Raw genomic sequence first — 19938 nt, 5'->3', positions numbered from 1 at the left:
CTTCCTGGTGCTCCTGTGAGCGACAGCAACGCCCACAGCGACTTTCGGTAGTCAAGCTAAAGCAATGCGGATAAGGCCAGAAGCGACGGGGCTTAATGGGCTGTATGACGTCACAGTAGCAGCCCAGGTACGGCCGCTTCGGATTCCTGACACATAAAAACATCCCCGGAGAGCTCACACCCACAGTCCGCTGCACTTTCCACCTCCTCCATTGGCTGAGGGGGTCGCCGCTGCCAACCAATCAGCAGCCGCCTGGGCTCTTCACATGAATGAGCAGTGTGTAAGGTCTCTCACTGCGTTTGGTGCAGCTTCTTGGGAAACTTTCCATACTACGGAGCTTTTTATTAGGGGGGGGGGTTACTGTTAATCCATTCGCTTCCTGCGAGTGGGAGAGAAGGGCATTTGCAGGCAGATCCCTTCCCGAGGGCACAGGCAGCCAGAAGAAAGAGGCCCCTTGCCTGGCATTTTTCTGCATGGCATTTTTCCTCGGATGGTGCTGACCATGTCCTGATCCCGGCTACAGACATGACGGTGACACGCTTCTGGGCCTGGGTTGTACTCCTGCTTCGGTGTGGGCACGACCCTGTCAGTTCCCAGGCAGGTAGGTGGCACGCCAAGTCTTTCCGTCTCTAGCCCTGTGAGAACAGCGCACAAGTGAATCGCAATCGTCCCACGGGCAAGAAGCGAAAGCCTCAAACGCGGGCATAAATCAGTGTCGGTGCTCTTTATGGCTCAGTGGCTTGCTCGCGTTTCATGTTTGGTTAAGTGCCTTTGAACCTGCTCTAGGGAGCAGAAAAACCTGTTTCGCCCGTGGGAGCGTTTTGAATTTATTGTTTTCGTAATTTGTTCAAGGTTTAGTGACCCCGCTGCTTGTTAGCTGCCAGCTAGCCCCGAGAAGGTGTGTCTCTAAGCGTTTTGGTGGTTTTTTCTTTTTTTTAATTTAACAGGTTCTAAACCCCGATCGAAGAGCGACTCGTTTTAAAGCTGCCTAGGATGCAATTTATGGCACTGATCAAAATTTTAAAAAGTGATTTAATAGATTAATGATACGTTATTGAACTATGTATTCTTCTAAAACTAGTCATTTGTGTTTCCAGCTCTTTTGAGAGCGCCTTAATATTTTTTTTGAAGTTTGCCAATTCCGTTTAGTGTATACTGGTTCATTCTTTTTTTTTTTTTTTTCCCCTGATCTGGTGTAAATAGCGAAGCAGTTACGTCTTTTGGCAAACAAAACTGAACAACAAATAAGGAAGTGAGGACAGGCATTTTAACAGTGAGTGGGGAGGGGGGTGCAAATATTTCTCCTCCCCGTCCTTCCCGGTTTGTTCAAATATTCCAGAGAAAAGGTACTTATGCAAATCAAATTTCAAGTGAAGAAAATAGTGAGAGATGAAAACCCACAAGTGAAGCTTCACTTTCCCAGTGACCAAATTTTCATCGTTTGAACACATAAGAAACAATGCTGTGAGGCAGATATTTATTTGAGAGACGGGCATTTTAATTAAACCCTTTGGTGGATATTTAATAGAGAGAATTCATTGTGTAAACCAACAATTGTAGTTTTTTTTTTCATAAACTGGTTTGATCTGTATGCCTAGACACCCCTGGGTCATCTCGAACGATTAAAGGTGCCCATGCTTCTTGCAGCGTGTTAAAAGTAAAAAGGCTCAGTTTATTATTGGTTTTCTTGAGAAATAAAAATACATTAGTTATGGCTAAGCGAGATTTCTCTATGCATCCTTGATGGCAAGGTAGAAGAATACTGCTGCATTGCTATCCCTAGAAAGCCTGCTCCATTGTAAAAGGTGAAGTATAAAGACAGAATGATCTTGTTAAAAAAAAAAAACAACAACCCACAACAACACATTTTTAATCAATGGCCTTTTGGGTCAGGCGGCAAAATAAATATGTCTTGCAGAGGTACTTGTAAAATACCCACCTCTGTGATAAATTCCCTGTAGTAGGATGAGACTAACAAACCAAAGAAACAGATTGATACAGACTACGGAGGACGGTTTATTGGCTGCCTTTTTTTTTTTTTTCCAGTCGCATATTGTGTGTTTCGTTTGCCTTTTTGGTCTCTTAAATGGTTAGCTTCGCTCATAATCAAGTGCTGTAAACCACTGCTGTAAGACTGTAATAACGGTTTCTGCTTAGAAATTGAGAAGATGGTTGGGGGAGGGGGAGGTTGCGAACTTGCTCAGGTCTGGTAAAAAAAAAAAAAAAAAAAAATTGTACGAGAGAGGAGAAAACATAAATGTGTGCTTCTGTTTTGCTCTCTGACTCTTTCGTTTCTTCGCGGTTAAGACTTAACTTTGTGGAATTCTATAACTATTGCGTAAAAGGCGCTGGGAATGCAAATAGCCCTTTTTATGTTTAAATGATTTTTATTATTCCAGCAGTAAGAAGCAAATACAAACAGTAGTACCAGTCAGGAAATAACATTTTCAACAATATAATCAGTTCCCCTCCCCAAGAAATAGCCCTTTTTAAAGCCCCCCCCCGTGCTTTATTTGTACGTCGATTTAGACAGAGTTGGGGGGGGGGGCTCCGTTGTTGCAGCCTATTTTTAGGGGGTCTGGGTAAAAACCAGGATCTGCAGGATCCTCATTGACTTTCCATTCTTAAGGTGGTCTGCCCCTACATCCTGGAGATCCTGAGAATCCTGCAAATCCCGTTTTTTTTTTTTTTACCATGTTCCATTTTTTTAGGCAACCGCCTAAGTCAGCAGCTTCTGCAGTTTAGACCTGCGAGTACAGTTCTCTGGCCATTGGATTGAAATCTTCCACCGTCTACCACGGGTCGAATCTACCGCGCTGCGTTCGTCTTTAGGCGCAGTGGAAGACAGAAGTATGTTTGACAGATGCTGTAAGGGATGCAGTACCGCGGGGAGGCGATGGAGGGCAGAGCTGCTCAGTCAGCGGCACTTTTCAACTCTGCTCAGGACTTGAATCTCTTTCCCCGTTGCCCTCCTCGCTTTTATCGCTGCACTACGACCGGATACACGACTTTTATTTTGTGATTTGAGTTTATGACGGAGGTGGCATTTCATAATGAAACACAAGCGAGTGCCTAAGAATAAATAAAACTGTTCTCCACACCTTTTTTTTTTTTTCCCAGCCGCCAGCGCTTACTAAATATGAAAGCACTAAACTCACTGAAGGAAGGAAAAAAAAAAAAAAAAAGGATGGGGTTATAGGAGTCAATTCTTCAAAATGATCAGGGTGTTAAACCCCACAAGAGCTACCTTTCCCTGAACCACAGTCGAGGCATTTTCTCAATATCTAGGGGGCTCAAGCCCTCTCGGAGTTGGCACCTAGCAGCCCTTTAATTAATAGAAGAAAGTCTATTTTTTGCTTTAACTAACAGTAACACCAGTCAAGGAAGAACTGGTGCCAACCTGTTTTTAAGACAGGAAAAAAGACAGACCTTAAAAAAAAAAAAAAGGCAGCTGCCAGGTTTTGTTTGATATTGCTCCATTTCTGTCTCTAGTATGATCTACGCTTCTCATTTTCTTTTGTTGTTTATTTTATTTTAACTTGCATCTAGCAATCAAATAAAGCCTTCATCTGTGGGCTCCGTGTCTGGTCCTAGAGTCCTCCTGTGGCTGGGAATAGGTTACTGCTCTCTCAGAACTACTTACAGTACAATGATTTTTGTTTGACCACTAGATGTTACTGTAAGAGCAATAGGGAACGCTTTCCTCCTTTGGTGGCGTCTCATTTCTGCACTACCATCACCTACTCAAGGTCAAGGAAGTAGCTCCCAAGCTATTTTCCTTCATCCCATGGTAGAGAGTGACACAGGGACAAATTTGACCCCATGGGATCCATCTCCATCCCTGTCACAATGGGACAGGGACAGAACTCATGGGGATGGGATGGAGATAGATCCTACAGGGACAGATTTGTCCCCATGTCATTCTCTATCCCATGGCTTTTCTTCTAGTTTCTCTTTTTTTTCTGAACATTTTTAAGGATGAAGCAAGTAATTGGATGCTCGGCCACTAGGATCAACCTCGCCTGTCCAGTGAGCTGAAGAGCTAAAGAAAACCGGAGAAAGGCAGGTTACACCTGTTCCTGAGCAACTGCTCCAGGGTCTGGGAAATGTGTGGGATCGTAGTATTGCTGTGCAGGTCCTGGCTTGCTTTGAAAAACTTGTCTGCTCCATTCATGAAAGGCAGAAAAGTGCATGGCTCAGGAAGTCTTCTGTTATAAAACCATCACTTGGGTTCACAGGACTGGAATAGCAGTGGGATTTGCAGGCCAGGATTGTAGTTCATTGACAAGAGTGTGTGTCATTCTAGCACTGAGACAAGGGGTGAGAATTTACCCAAAAGACACTGCAATGATTATTCAGGAGTTTCTTAATGTGTTGAGGTTTTTGGTTTTTTTTTTTGCTCACATAAGGTGAGTCACCATTCTTTGTATACTTCATTTGGCTGCCCACATCTGAGGAGGATGAAGGTTTGTGGCAGGCAGCAGTAGAGGAGCCACACAATAGATGCTTGATATAGTCCCTTAGATGATTTCCTGTGCGTTCTTGGGGTCTCCATTGCTGATAGTCCCAGGGACAAGCACTTTAAACTGAAAAGTGAGTGAGACTTTCCAGCACAAAGGGAAGGCTGGAGTTCAGGAGTTCAGCTGATTATACACAGCACTGGAATTTCAACCTCGCATAGAGAAAGAGAGAAACTCTTTATAAGTTGTCTGTGAACAGCTAGGGGGCAGAACCCTTTCAGCTGCTGCCATTTCATACTGTGTCATTGGGTGGGATCAGGCTAGGCTGTGGTTAGGGCCCATGAAAGGCTATTAGATGCACTAGGCAAATCTTCAGTCTTGCATCCCCTCTCCCCCCCAATTACCTTTCTTGTTTTAGCCATACTCTCATCCCCCATCTCATGTTCAACAATCATGATTATTCTGCATAGTCCAACATCGCAATTAAGGAAGGCAATTTCTAAAAACCATTTGCAAGGCTAGGAATGATCAAGAAGGGGATCACGGACAGATCGGAGAAGGTTATTATGCCGCTGTACCGGGCCATGGTACGCCCTCACCTGGAGTACTGCATCCAGCACTGGTCACCATACATGAAGAAGGACACGGTACTACTCGAAAGGGTCCAGAGAAGAATGCCGCGGCCAAGCTTATCTTTGCAAAAAGTAAATTTGATCGTGTCTCACCGCTCCTATCCAAGCTTCACTGGCTTCCGATAATTTCCAGAGTCCACTTCAAATGCATCTGCCTAACTTTCAAGATCCTCCACGGCATCCTTCCTCCATTAATTCCACTTTCTTGGAACTCCTCAAATCTTAATACCACCAGACCTACCCAAAAATCTTAACTATCCTTCCCTTCATTAAAAGGCATTTCCCACCCAGGAAAGCTGGGGACTTCCCTCCCCTTCAGATTCACCGAGCTCTGGAACAACCTTACCTCCCCTCTTCGGAACCTGAGTTCTCTCCAATCCTTCCGTAAACATCTGAAAACCTGGCTTTTCTCAAAAATCTAACACTCCCTCCTCCTCTGACATCCTAGTCCTCTAAACATTCTTCTTTCCTCTGATCTTCATCTAGCCCTTTCCTTGGAGTTCCTTTCTCACCACAATTCCTGTAAACTGTGCCGAGCTCCACAACTATGGAGATGGTGCGGTATACAAACCTAAGGTTTAGTTTAGTTTAGAAGAACGACTAAAATGGTTAAGGGGATGGAGGAGTTGCCGTACAATGAGAGATTGGAGAAGCTGGGCCTCTTCTCCCTTGAAAAGAGGAGACATGATCGAAACATTCAAAATACTGAAGGGAATAGACTTAGTAGAGAAAGACAGACTTTTCACCCTCTCCAAGGTAGGGAGAACGAGAGGACACTCTCTAAAGTTGAAAGGGGATAGATTCCTTACAAATGTCAGGAAATTCTTCTTCAACCAGAGAGTGGAAGAAAACTGGAACGCTCTTCCGGAGTCTGTTATAGGGGAAAACACCCTTCAGGGTTTCAAGACAAAGTTGGACAAGTTCATGCTAAACTGGTGAGACTGGACTCATTTGAAGCACTGGTCTTGACCTAGGGGCCTCCGCATTAGTGGACTGCTGCGCAGGATGGACCACTAGTCTGACCCAGCAGAGGCAATTCTTATGTTCATATGTACCTCCTCTCTCTATGGATAGAAGTGTACTGTATGCTAGTGGTTCTTTCAATTGGCTGGCCTAGAGAATGACAACGGGGACAAATTTTGGCCCCATCCTCGCGAACTCTGATCCATATAAGCCTCAAATAGTTATGATTTTATATTGAAATCAAACTTCTTAAAGTATAAAAAGAAACAATATTCTGTACAACTGTCATTTTATAAATCACAAATAATACAGAGAAAGGATCAACAAAACCCATGTCTCCCCTCTCGCAAATATCTCCTCCACTATCGAGGAAACTACAGAATGCTACATAGAAAAATCATGCTGACTGAATATTAATTGCAAATTTTTTAAAAAAGTTGTCTTCGATAAAATCTTAAATTTCATCAATGACATCTAAGCCTGAATAATTTCAGTTAAAAAGTTCCACAGAGTAGGAGCAATCCATGCAAATGCATTTGTCTAAATGGAATCGCAACGAGCGCTGTTGGTATGACCATTCGATAGTCTTGTTATGCTAATATTCTAGAATCTAGGCTAAAAGTCCACTTTTTTGAGGCTACTTTTAACTCCTAACTCTTGCTCACTTGTAACCTACCCATGTCTGTTTTATCATTCCCTCTGCAAAATTCCCTAACCCCCCTAGATGTCTTGTTTGTCTGGTTTGATAAGATTGTACGCTCTATCAAGCAGGAATTGTCTCTTACGTGCTTAATGTACAGTGCTGCGTATGTCCAGCAGCGCTATAGAAATAAGTGGCAGTAGTAAGACAGGAGAACGTGGCAGGATCCCCTCACGCCTAGTATAAGGGCTGCAGACTTGCAGCTGGGGCTTGAGCACAGTCTGCTGATTAATCTCTTATTTCCCGCCAAAGAGCAGGCAAGGAGAGAGTGGAGCAAAGGGCAAACTCCAGGGACACAAGCGCCAGGAGAGTGCATGTCACTTTGGTCCCCCCCTCCCCCCCCTTCTCTGCTGCTTGGAGGGCACAGTAAAAAGAAAAACAACTCTGAAAGAAAGGATTAGAGGTGAGCAAGTTTTACAGCCTCAGAGAAGGGGAGGGCTTTGGTTTCTAGTGCTCTGTGTACGCATGTATCTCCTAATATATATACTGTAGACTCCTGCTCAGGGTGTGATCTATTGAACCTATTTCTCCCTGACTGAGATTTACACACCTTTCTTCCTGGTAACTAAGAAATAAAACAAAAAAAACAAAACAAAGGAAATAATGTGATACCTTTTTTATTGGACTAACTCAATGCATTTTATGATGAGCTTTCGAAGGTAACCCTTTCTGATCTGAAGAAGGGTTACCTTTGAAAGCTCATCATAAAATGCATTGAGTTAGTCCAATAAAAAAAGGTATCGCCTTATTTCCTTTGTTTTATTTCTTTATACTATCGTGGAAAGTGGACTAACATGGTCACCACACTTTAACCCTTTCAACATCCACAACTGTCCATACCAGCTGTAGATGCTGCACACACACTGCCCCACTTAGTAGTTAGGCCCCGATGCTGAAAGGTCCAGCGCTAATACTAACAGCGCAGACCCCATAGCGCAATAACCGTGCAGAAACTTAGCTCAAAACAAACAGTATTTAAATTATATATGTGTTATGAAACCTAAAACAAGGGGGATAATTTCCTAAAATGAAAGTCCATGAGCCATTATTAAGATAAACTCGGGAGGGCGTGGCCTAAGAGAAGCTCACACTTGAATTTTGTTTCCCCTCCGGTTAGAGGATGTAAATTTAAAAGACATCATCAACATCTCCTCTCACATCAGGCAGCATCATGGGGTAAAGATCTAGAACAATTGCTTATGTCTACTACTTATGGGGAATTTAGGAAACGCCTAAAAACATATCTGTTCCTAAAGTACTTAGGCAATTAACCTGCACAATCTCATTCCACATTAACTGATCCCTAGAGCTGTTAATCACTAGCTTTTAACTTTGTTAAATCCACTCAATTTGTAGCATCTTTTAATCAATGTTAACCGGCAGAACATTGTTAAATCCACTCAATCCGTAACCTCTTTTAATTATTGTAAACCACATAGAACTTCACAGTCCTGCGGTATATAAACTGTTATATTATTATTATTAATAATAATAATGGTTAGAGCTGCTGTCTCAGCACCTTGAGGTTGTGAGTTCGATCCCAGCCCACTCCTTGTGACTCTGGGCAAATCACTTAATCTTGCTAATGCCCCAGGTACCACAGTTAGATTTTGAGCCAGCCAGGACAGATAGGGAAAATACTTGAGCACCTGATTACTAGTCCGTGTATTGATAAACTTTTGGTTCTTTGTGAAAAAGGCAGTTAATAAATCCAAATAAGTAAAATCCACTGTTTATTTCTAAGATAAGCAGCATAAAATCTTGCTAGGTACTTGTGACCTGGGTTGGCCACTGTTGGAAATAGGATACAGAGTTGATGAAGCCTACGGTCTGTCCCAGTATGGCAACGCTTATGGTCTAATGGGGAGGAATGTGCCTGGCACATGCACGCATGAGTTTCTCAGTAAGCCCGGGTTGTGTACGCATTCCAAGACAAGACTTTTTAAAATATAAGCCTTTCAAAAACTTTCACATTCAATTTTCACTTTTTTACATGAAAGGCTCACGTAGTACAGAAACGCAGGCGCTGATGTGTATTTGCACTTTGCTCGGAATCACGCACACTTGTTTCTTGCTATCAGCATTTATAGGCTGCATGGAATTCCTTCTGCTTCTATAAAAATAATAATAATAATTTACTCTTGTATACTGCCATACCGGGAAAGTTCGAGGCGGTTCACAAAAAGTAGAGCTAATACATACAATGCAGATAAAAAGTACATCAGGTTAAAATAAGAAACAAACTTGATAAAGTTAAAACAGGATGCATTAAGATTCCGACCTATCAAATAGTTGTGTCTATAACTGGTAGTTTAAAGTGAGAGATTCTGAAGAAATCCTTTTTTTGCAAACCTTCAACGTTGCCCCCTGAACTTGCGGTACAGTTTCCAGCGTTTGCGCGCTGTTCTTTGAGCGTTGGAAGGGAATACCAAATGACTACTACTACTGTTAATTATTTCTATAGTGCTACCAGATGCACGCAGTGTTGCACAGAGTCACAAAGAATAAGAAAACAGTCTCTGCTCGGAAGAGCTTAGAATCTAAACAGGCAAGACAGACAAACAGGATGCCATGAATACAGTTAAGGGGAACGGTTAATCAGCAGGCTGGGTTGGAGGGGAGTACAGGACAATCAAGCCATTGTGACATCACTGATGAGGTTGCCTCTTATTGGTGGACGGAGGCATTATGACATCACAATCTCAGCTCTGCTTCCCAAAGACAAACAGGATGTCATGGATACAGTTATGGGGGATGGTTAATCAGCTGGCTGGGTTGGAAGGCAGAGGAGTAGGTTTAAGGATTGAAGGCTATATCAAAAAGGTGGGTTTTCAGGCCGCTTTTAAACAAGGGGAGGGGCATCCCGTTTGAGGACATTTTAATACAACTTACAGTCATTTGTATGCACATTTGTTTCCTGCACTAAAGCCCTCTGAACATTCTGCACAATTTTGTCCAGCGCTAATCGCCTCTAACATAGGTGTTAGGTTTTGAGCATCGACCCCTCTGTGTTCAACCCTTTTTTTTTTTTTTTGCAGAGCGCACTTTCAAGCTTGCTTGATCCTTGTGGCACAGAAAACCAAATTTCACATAGTTGTAAAATTTGCTTGTCATTGACTACTTGACTGTAAAATCCAGATAATTTAATCTGCCTGTCTAATTGAGCATTCAAGAAGCATATTGGCAACAAATGATGACAAAGACATATCAGAATCTGAGTTTCAGTCTGACAAACATTTGCAAAAGCAGATCAATAGAATTACAAAAGAAGTTTAAAATGCTGGTTTTCTGGGTTCAGTATATTTTAAGTCAGTGGTTCCAAATGCTGTCCTCGAGGACCTCCAGCCAGTCAGATTTTCAGGATAGCCCTTATGAATATGCATGGGGCAGATTTGCATGCCTGTCACCTCCATTATATGCAAATCTCTCTCTTGCATATTCATTAGGGTTATCCTGAAAACCTGACTGGCTGGTGGTCCTCCAGGACAGAGTTGGGAACCACTGACTTAAGTCATTGTTGATTACAACAAAAGTGTATTAAATAACCAACATTTAAAGAGAGTGCAACAAATCTGTTTTCAAATCAGCTAAAGATGACTCCCCCCCCCAAAAAAAAAAAGAAAGCCCCCATCTCTTTATAAATCCAGCAAATCAATCAAATAAATATAATCTAAAATATGCATTAACATTCAGGAAGCCAAAGATATCTACTGTTTTCTTATCCATCATGATATTCCAGCATGGTCAAACATTCAAATCATTTAAAAGGCAGATGGTCCCGCATCAAGTAAGAGTTCCAAATCTTAAGTAATCTCTGTTTTTTATTTTTATTTTTTTTATTTCTGACCTCATTTCAAGGGACATTTTTTTCCATCTTTAACGAAGCATGCATTTGCATTTTAACCCTCCAGTGCCCAAGGTACAAAATAAGTGTCTCTATATAATATGTAAACTGCTTTGATTGTAACCGCAGAGAGGTGGTATATCAAGTCCCTTTCAGTTTATGCTTCTGAGTCAAGGCATGTTTTAGGTTTTTTAATACTGTGTTCTTTAGTTTATTTACCCCTTTTTTACTAACGCGTAGTGCGGGTTTTAGCTCTGGCAGCGGTAGGAACTGTTCCGACGCTCAAAGGAATTCTATGAATGTCGGAGCAGTTACTGCCGCTGCCGGCACTAAAACCCGTGCTATGCATTAGTAATAGAGGGGGTTAGAGATTTGTAAAAAGCGTATGGAGACCATGGTTGTTTCTAATGCAAGATGTTGATTTGCTTTTTTCAGATGTCCATGGGCAAAAAACAAAAGAAAAATAGATCACCTTTTTCCAAACAGTACATTTTCCAAACAGTACATTTTTTGTATCCTCCTCCTCTCACAATAACTCTTTTTTTTTGTTTTTCTTATGACCACCTTCTTAGGGGTCTTTGGATAACAAACGGTTAATGACATAATGCAAAGTAATGAAAAGAACTCCATTTAAATAGTAAAGATTATTGTAATTCACTATACTTAGGAGTTGTGAAAGGGAAAATGAGGGCTTTGCAAATGCTTATCGACTCCGCTGCAAGATTAATCACAGGGGTTTCTAGGAGTACCCATATAACTCCTGTGTTGAAGAAATTACATTGGTTACCTATGCAACAAAGAGTGCAGTTTAAGATTGTTGCAATTATACATCAGACATTGGGCTCCTTTTACTAAGCTGTGTTAGGGCATTAACGCATGGAATAGCGTGCGCGCTAGACCTTAACGCCAGCATTGAGCTGGCGTTAGTTCTAGCTGCGTAGCGCGCGGTAATATCCTGCGTGCGCTAAAAACGCTAGCGCACCTTAGTAACAGGAACCCATTGTATCATGCTTCCCCAAAGATCTCACAAGAATTCTTCCAGATCTATAAACCGAGAAGAGAGCTTAGAGATGTAAATGGGATGAAATTAAGTTTGGAGGGTAGAATGTCGACTATGCATGCTAGGATCGGAGCATCAATGATATCTGTGGCTGGCGTAGAACTATGGAATGCCTTGGCTGGTATCCTGTGGTTTTGTATGGGGGAGGATGAATTTTAAGAAAATGCTGAAAACTCAATTATTTGCCAATACTTTCCTATGCTAAGGTATATTTCAGTTGATAATCGCCTTTTAGAATTTTTTTGACATCAATGTATGATTTAAAGCTTGTTTGTACTTCTGAATTGATTGAATTTGTGTTCTATCCCTATTATAACAGGGATGATTAACGATGGTATCTTGACTATGTTATATGTGATAATCGGAGAGAAACAAGATTTTATGTATGTGATATGGAAACCGCATAGTTGTATGCAGTATATATATTTTTTAATAAATACATTTCTAATATATAATTATAGAACGATCTAAAATGATTGTTTAATTTTTCTTATTTTTTTATCAATGAATTCATTTAATATAGATTGAAATCCCAAATTCACATCCCGTCAGTGTGGGAAGGCCAATTGAAAATAATTTGCCCTTAAAATGTCTTAAAATTTAGGAAAGATTCTTCCTTTCTCAATTCTGTAGGTAAACTATTCCATAAGGTGGGGGTAACTCCAACAATATGTTGCCCAAAGCAAGAGAAGAGATGGTGGTGCCCCCCCCCCAACCCAAGAGCACCCAAAAGGTAGCTGTCCCCCTTTAAAATTCTGGTCGGAGAGAAGGTTGCGGAGGTACCCTCACTCCTAACACTGGTTAGGCAATTCCTCAAAGAAAAAAAAGAGCATAACTTTATTCTCAGGCTACTAGAAGAGAAAAATAAAAGCCTAGCCAGTGTTAGCTGGCTATGCTCAGCAAAAATGTAATTAATTAGCCTGCAGTTCTAATATAAAAAATAAATACTGACTCTAGACCCTGCACTTCATTCTGTTAAATGCAAACATACGAGGTCTGACAAGTTCACGAGTTTGCCACCATGCGCTTACGTTGGCAGCCCTGTGCAAACAGCATGGAAAGGTTTCATAAACTTGGTATATTAGTGTCTCACAGCTGTGTTCATGTTGATGTGTGGCGGTGTTTTGCTGAGTGACGTTCATTATTGTTGTTGCATATTTTTATGTGCCATCGCAAGACTGTCACAGCTCGAATTAGAGCAACAAATAAATTCAATTTCTTGTTAAACTTGGCAAGAGTGGAAATGAAATTGGGGACTTGTTAGTCCAAGTTTATGGGGATAATGGCATGAAGAAAATGGCAGTGTACAAATAAATGGATTAAATGTTTTTCTGAGGGGAGAGAAAGCGTCGCTGATGAAGAGAGGTCAGGGTGGCCAGTAACGAGCAGAACTGATGAAAACATTGCAAAAAATTGTTGAATTGTGCGTCAAAATAGTCAGCTGACTGTGAGAAGCACTGCAGACCAAGTAAACATTGATAGAAAACATGAATATCTTAACTGAAAATCTTGGCATGAGAAAGGTGTGTGCAAAAATGGTCCCTCATGGCTCTTGCATCACAACAATGCAGCAGCTTACCCGGCATTGCCTGTGAGGGAGTTTTTAGCCAGTAAACAAAGAATTATATTGGAACACCCTCCCTACTCACTTGATCTGGCCCCCAATGACTTTTTTCTTTACCCAAAGATAAAGGAACTATTGAAAGGAAGACATTTTGATGGCCATTCCAGAAAAAGAGCTCCAAAATTGCTTTGAAGGGTGGACTAGGTGCTGGTGTCAGTGCATAGCTTCCCAAGGGGAATACTTCGAAGGTGACTGTAGTGATATTCAGCAATGAGGTATGCAGCACTCTCTCTAGGATGAGTTCATGAACTTAATTGTCAGTTCTCGTATATTCTGCATCTACAGAAGTCTTCCTTGCACAATGAGAAAATTGAACAAGCCAGATTATTGCAGATTCCTACAGATACTTGGTCACACTTGCAGAAAATAGATTTCTTTCCAAATACAGGATAACTAAAATCCTGTGCTCGGTGTGCAGCAGAGGCTAAGAAAGCAAATAGAATGTTAGGAATTATTAGGGAAGGAATGGAAAACCAAAATTGAGAATGTTAGAATGCCTTTGTATCTCTCCGTGGTGCGACCGGATCTTAAATACTGTGTGCAATTTTAGTCACCGCACTAAAGAAAAGGTTCAGAGAAGGGTGGTGAAAATGATAAAAGGAATGGCATGAATTTCCTATGAGGTAAGTCTAAAGCAGCTAGGACAGGGGTAGGGCACTCCGGTCCTCGAGAGCCGTATTCCAGTCGGGTTTTCAGGATTTCCCCAATGAATATGCATTGAAAGCAGTGCATGCAAATAGATCTCATGCATATTCATTGGGGAAATCCTGAAAAACCGACTGGAATATGGCTCTCGAGGACCGGAGTTCCCTACCTCTGAGCTAGGAGAAGTAACCGCTAAGGGGAGATATGATAGAGGTCTTTAAAATACTGACTGGTGTGGAACAGGTATATGTGAGTTGCTTGTTTACTCTTTCCAAAAATACTAAGACTAGGGGGTGTGTAATAAAGCTACTAAGTACCGTATTTTCACGCATATAATGCGCGTGTTATACACGATTTTACAAACCGTGCATAACCATGCGCGTTATATGCGGGAGCGCGTTTTACAACTTTTTTTTAACATAGTTCCCCCCCCCCCGACATCTGATTCACCCCCCCGTAGGACCACTAGCACCCCCACCCAGAAGGACCGCTCGCATGCACTCGCACCCGCACCCCCACCCCGAAGGACCGCTCGCACCCCCACAGCATCCTGACCCCTCCCATCATGTAGAAGCTCCTACCGTTATCCTGCTGCTTCCTCTGCCGGCGGTCCCGGCCCTTCTGTGAGCCCTGCGTCTGCGCTGCTTCCTCTTCTGGTGGTCCCGCCCTTTCTCTGACATCATCTGAACGGTCCATTCAGTCTGCCCAATAGTCACTTTCATTCATGGTTAAAATTGTCTCTCTTCTTTAATGTTTCTGGGCAGTAGACCAGTGTTTTGCAACTTCTTCAAGCCAAGTACCCCCTATTTCCACTGAATACCCCCGAGCTCCAAGCCGCAGAGGTTTTGGAATGGACATTTGATTGTTAAATAATAACTAACTGTGCCATCACCTTCCCCCACTGCCACTACTGTTTGGGGAAGTACAAAAAAATGGCACTGTGGGGCTTCAGAAGCTGAGCCCGTGCTCACTCTTCTAGTCCCGCTCCTTCCAACGGGACAACTTTGTCCAGAGAGCATGGGACCAGCAGATTCCGAGCAGGTACATGGGCTCCAAGGCCCTGTTCTGCTGTTTTCATACTGTTGCTTCTCTGTCCCGTTTTGTTTGGGGGACAGGGGTTCAACTGGTGTAAGTCTCGCAATAAACTGGTAAACTCTTGGCAGCACACTAGTTGCAAGCGTCCATCTCCCAGTACTGCTCTGCTACAGATGTTTTGTACCACTGATAACTTGTGCACAGGGAAACTAGTAATCTGTCTTGATGCACCAAATGTGTTTAGCACAGTGGTTCCCAAACACCTGGTCCTGGAGGAACCCCAGCCAGTCAGGTTTTCAGGATATCCACAATGAATATTCATGAGAGAGATTTGCATGCAGTGGAAACAGTACTTGCAAATACTGTATTTTTCATGGATATTCATTGTGGATATCCTGACAATTTGACTGGCTGGGGTGCCTCCAGGACCAGGTGTTTGGGAACTGCTGGTTTAACACACTACTGCCTAGATGTGGCTCTGCCAAACTTACCCATCTTACTACTACTTCACTGGAGAGTGTAAATAAATACCAGTGGTGGAATGTGGGATGGGATATGATAAACTGCCTTTCTGTGGTTACAAGCAGAGCGGTTTACATATTATATACAGGTACTTATTTTGTATCTGGAGTAATGGAGGGAAAGGGATTGGGACTTGTATGCTTCCATTTTGTAGTTATACAACAACACTCAAAGTGATTTACATATATATACTTTCACTTTTGATCGAGTGGAGACAAGGAATTGTCCCTACGCACAGCTGATTGGCTTTTTAAAGTCATCCCATTGAATTACTCATCAATTATTTAGATTTTGGTTGTACATTATAAGAGAACATTTGCAAAATAGTGCTCCACATTGAGGAAAAGACCCCTGAGGCAGGCCTTACGGCTGAAACACGTACGTGTCGGGTCTTGAGTGAATATAAAGATTGAGCACCACAGGTCTCCTCTTTTTCTTTACATATATACAGGTACTTATTTTGCACCTGGAGCAATGGAGGACTAAGTGACTTGCCTGGTCTCTAGGAGCTGTGGTGGGAACTGAACCTGATTTCCCAGCTGCTGTAGTAACCAATAGGGCTACTTCTCCACTTTGTGTACTGTTTAGGGGGTAACCCTTTAGTTGAAATGATAAAACTCCCTTCCACTTGAGGAAAGTGTATGAAGATGCTTTAGATTTACACAGCTGAAGAGCATTGATAATCCCTGTCAGAATATGAGCAGCTTAGGGCTTTCAGATACTGTGATGCAAAAGAGAGGGGAGCTGTGGACAAACAAGGGAGGATGTGAATGACAGAGAGGATTAGTTTTAAGAAACATTTGGGTGGAAATACAGTTCTGAGGCTTTTTGAAGAATCCCTTCTCTCCACAGATAGAGCTGTGCAGTTGTCCGTTTCCAAGAAGGTGAGGTTGGGCCAGTCCTGGATTTCTGAACACCCAATTCTAATGCATTATGAGACCTGCAGCACTGATTTCAATGGGTAAAAACACGCTACCAGTGTTGTTCATAAGCAGGACTGACCAAAAAGTCTCCCTCCTAAGAACTGGATAACTTGGCAGCATGCAAACTTCAGTTGCTATGTGAGAATGCAGAGCTGCCAAGTTACCCAGTTCCGGGAAGGAGACTGACCAGTTCTGGTTGTATACTTGCATCTGAAACAGGGCTGGTGCTTGACATGATGAGTAAAAAATGACACGGGGACAAAGTATGTCCCTGCCCCCATGGGCTCTATCTCCTTCCCCACCCTGCCCCTGCCCTGTGAGCTCTGTCTTCATCTGCACAAGTCTTGAACACTTGTGATTTTATATTTAAATCTTAAAGGGACAATATTCTGTACAACTGTTGTTTGTAAATTACCAGTGGAGCCTTCCATTTTGATCTGGTTATGGTACAGTCTTCCCAGAGATTCAGTTGCCTGTGTTTTTACATCATCTAGGAAGATAATTGTATTGTCTTTCAGACATGGGTGTAGAAGAGAATCTTATATAGATACGCTGTCACACAAATATATGCACACTTCCATAGGTATTCTAGAGAAAAACAGGGGTCTCAAGTGCTCACAGCCAGAAGCCTGAGATATACTTCAAAGCTAATGACTGATGCAGTGAGCTATCATCGGTCCCGTTTATGTTCTCTATACCAATGATTTGTGGTTATTTGTATTTTCTTCTACTTCTATTTTATTATATTTTTATTCTTTTTTATCCTTTTCAATATATATAAATCAGTTCTTTTTCAGTTCTTTTGCCATTCTATTCGAAATTACTTAGCTTTTCTCCCTCTTTGGCTGACGGAAGATCTCCGTTTCGCTCCCATACATTAACCAGGGGCTTCGTCAGGAAAGCGCCAAAGGCCACTCTTAGGATCCCCAGCGCTGTAAAGCTATATTAGCTGTTAAGATGTAGAGTCTGCTTCCTATCAGGACTCCCACAACGTGAAGATTCTCCGCTCTTCACGTTGTGGGAGTCCTGATAGGAAGCAGACTCTACATCTTAACAACTAATATAGCTTTATAGCGCTGGGGATCCTAAGAGTGGCCTTTGGCGCTTTCCTGACGAAGCCCCTGGTTAATGTATGGGAGCGAAACGGAGATCTTCCGTCAGCCAAAGAGGGAGAAAAGCTAAGTAATTTCGAATAGAATGGCAAAAGAACTGAATTATATATATTGAAAAGGATAAAAAAGAATAAAAATATAATAAAATAGAAGTAGAAGAAAATACAAATAACCACAAATCATTGGTATAGAGAACAAAAACGGGACCGATGATAGCTCACTGCATCAGTCATTAGCTTTGAAGTATATCTCAGGCTTCTGGCTGTGAGCACTTGAGACCCCTGTTTTTCTCTAGAATACCTATGGAAGTGTGCATATATTTGTGTGACAGCGTATCTATATAAGATTCTAGTGTGATTCACAACATTAACAAAAGTGGTGTAGAAGAGAATCAACACAGTATGGTGGATGAACAGGAAAATAAATGTCTATTAAATGTTGGAAATGCTCCTTGATGCCAACAACAATGGATGAATCTGTTGTCGTAACAGTAAGATGGTTGAGCAACTGGGCATGTGATGGAAGGAAGCTGGTTAGGCGTCTGATGAGCAGACAAAACTCTTGTTGCCACATCAAAGGCTGACAGGACCCAAATTATGTCATTTAACAGTAGTTCATTTAAATCCAAAAGCAGCTTCTGCAGTTTTTTTAATCTTTGAATTCAGTTGCCAGTTGTCTAAGATGTGTTAAGTTTTTACATATTGATACTAGCATGTTATAGATGCTATTCCATCTAGTTGGAACAGCCTGTTTAAGGCTAGTCTCAAGCTTTTCGAGAATGAATGGGGACACAGTTTGTCCCCATCCACATGGGCTTTTTCCTCACCTTGTAGTTAACCGCAAGTACCTGTCCTTTGTCATAAGAATTGCCGCTGCTGGGTCAGACCAGCGGTCCATCATGCCCAGCAGTCTGCTCACGCGGCGGCCCTCTGGTCTAAGACCAGCGCCATAGCCGAGACTAGCCCTATCAGCGTATGTCCTTGTTCAGCAAGAACTTGTCTAACTTTGTCTTGAATCCCTGGAAGGTGTTTTCTCCTATGACAGACTCCGGAAGATTGTTCCAGTTTTCTATTACTCTCTGGGTGAAGAACTTCCTTACATTTGAATGGAATCTATCCCCTTTCAACTTTAGAGAGTGCCCTCTCATTCTCCCTACCTTGGAGAGAGGGTGAACAACCTGTCCTTATCTACCAAGTCTATTCCCTTCAGTACCTTGAATGTTTCAATCATGTCCCCTCTCAATCTCCTCTGTTTGAGGGTGAAGAGGCCCAGTTTCTCTAATCTTTCGCTGCACGGTAGTTCCTCCAACCCCTTAACCATCCTAGTCGCTCTTCTCTGGACTCTTTTGAGTAGTACTGTGTCCTTTTTCATGTATGGCGACCAGTGCTGGACGCAGTACTCCAGGTGAGGGCGCACCATGGCCCGGTACAGTGGCATGATAACCTTCTCCGATCTGTTTGCGATTCTCTTCTTTATCATTCCTAGCATTCTGTTCGCCCTTTTCGCCGCCGCAGCCACACATTGTGTGGACGGCTTCATCGATTTGTCGATCAGAACTCCCAAGTACCTTTCCTGGGAGGTCTCTCCAAGTACCGTCCCGGATATCCTGTATTCGTGCATGAGATTTTTGTTACCGACATGCATCACCTTACACTTATCCACGTTAAACCTCATTTGCCATGTCGATGCCATTCCTCGAGTCTGATTATGTCACGTTGCAGATCTTTGTAGCCCCCTGAGTCTTCACTACTCTGAATAACTTTGTATCGTCCTCAAATTTAATCACCTCGCTCGTCGTTCCTATGTCCAGATCGTTTATAAAGATGTTGAAGAGCACGTGTCCAAGCACCGAGCCTTGCAGCATCCCACTGGTGACCTCTTCCAGGCCGAGTATTGTCCATCTACCCCCACTCTCTGTTTCCTATGCTCCAGCCAGTTTCTAATCCACGTGAGTATTTCACCCTCGATCCCATGGCTCACAATTTTCCGAAGTAGTCATTCATGCGGAACCTTGTCGAACGCCTTCTGAAAATCCAGATATACAATGTCGACCAGGTCGCCCTTGTCTATCTGCCTGTTCACTCCCTTGAAGAAGTGCAGCAAGTTTGTCAGACAAGATCTGCCTTTGCTGAAACCGTGCTGGCTGGTCCTCCTCAGACCATGTCCGTCAAGGTGATCAATGATGCGGTCCTTTATTAGCGCTTCTACCATCTTTCCCAGTACCAAGATCAGACTTACCGGTCTGTAGTTTCCCGGGTCTCCCCTCGAACCTTTTTTGAAGATCAGCATAACATTCGCCACCTCCTCCGGAATCTTTCCCGTTTTGATCGACAGATTGGCTATTAGTTGAAGCAGTTCAGCTATGGCCCCTTTCAGTTCCTTGATGACCCTCGGATGGATGCCATCCGGTCCCGGGGA

At 42.6% G+C, this 19938-nt stretch overlaps 1 protein-coding gene across 2 annotated transcripts in view; it reads left to right on the top strand.

Moving 5' to 3' along the window:
* Positions 1–19938, top strand: part of ERBB3 (erb-b2 receptor tyrosine kinase 3) — a 238435-nt gene that overhangs the window by 35986 nt on the left and 182511 nt on the right. Inside the window, exon 1 of one of the 2 annotated variants that reach the window (XM_033936216.1) lies at positions 254–601. The exons of the other annotated variant lie outside the window; for it this stretch is intronic. Coding sequence (XP_033792107.1) covers positions 526–601 — 76 coding nt within the window. The 5' untranslated portion in view covers positions 254–525. Of the gene's footprint in view, positions 1–253; positions 602–19938 lie in introns of those variants that run through there. 2 annotated transcript variants of the gene reach the window in all.

Source organism: Geotrypetes seraphini, chromosome 3 (genome assembly GCF_902459505.1).
Source record: "Geotrypetes seraphini chromosome 3, aGeoSer1.1, whole genome shotgun sequence".
NCBI lineage: Eukaryota > Metazoa > Chordata > Amphibia > Gymnophiona > Dermophiidae > Geotrypetes > Geotrypetes seraphini.
This window is presented reverse-complemented; position numbering and strand designations above follow the sequence as displayed.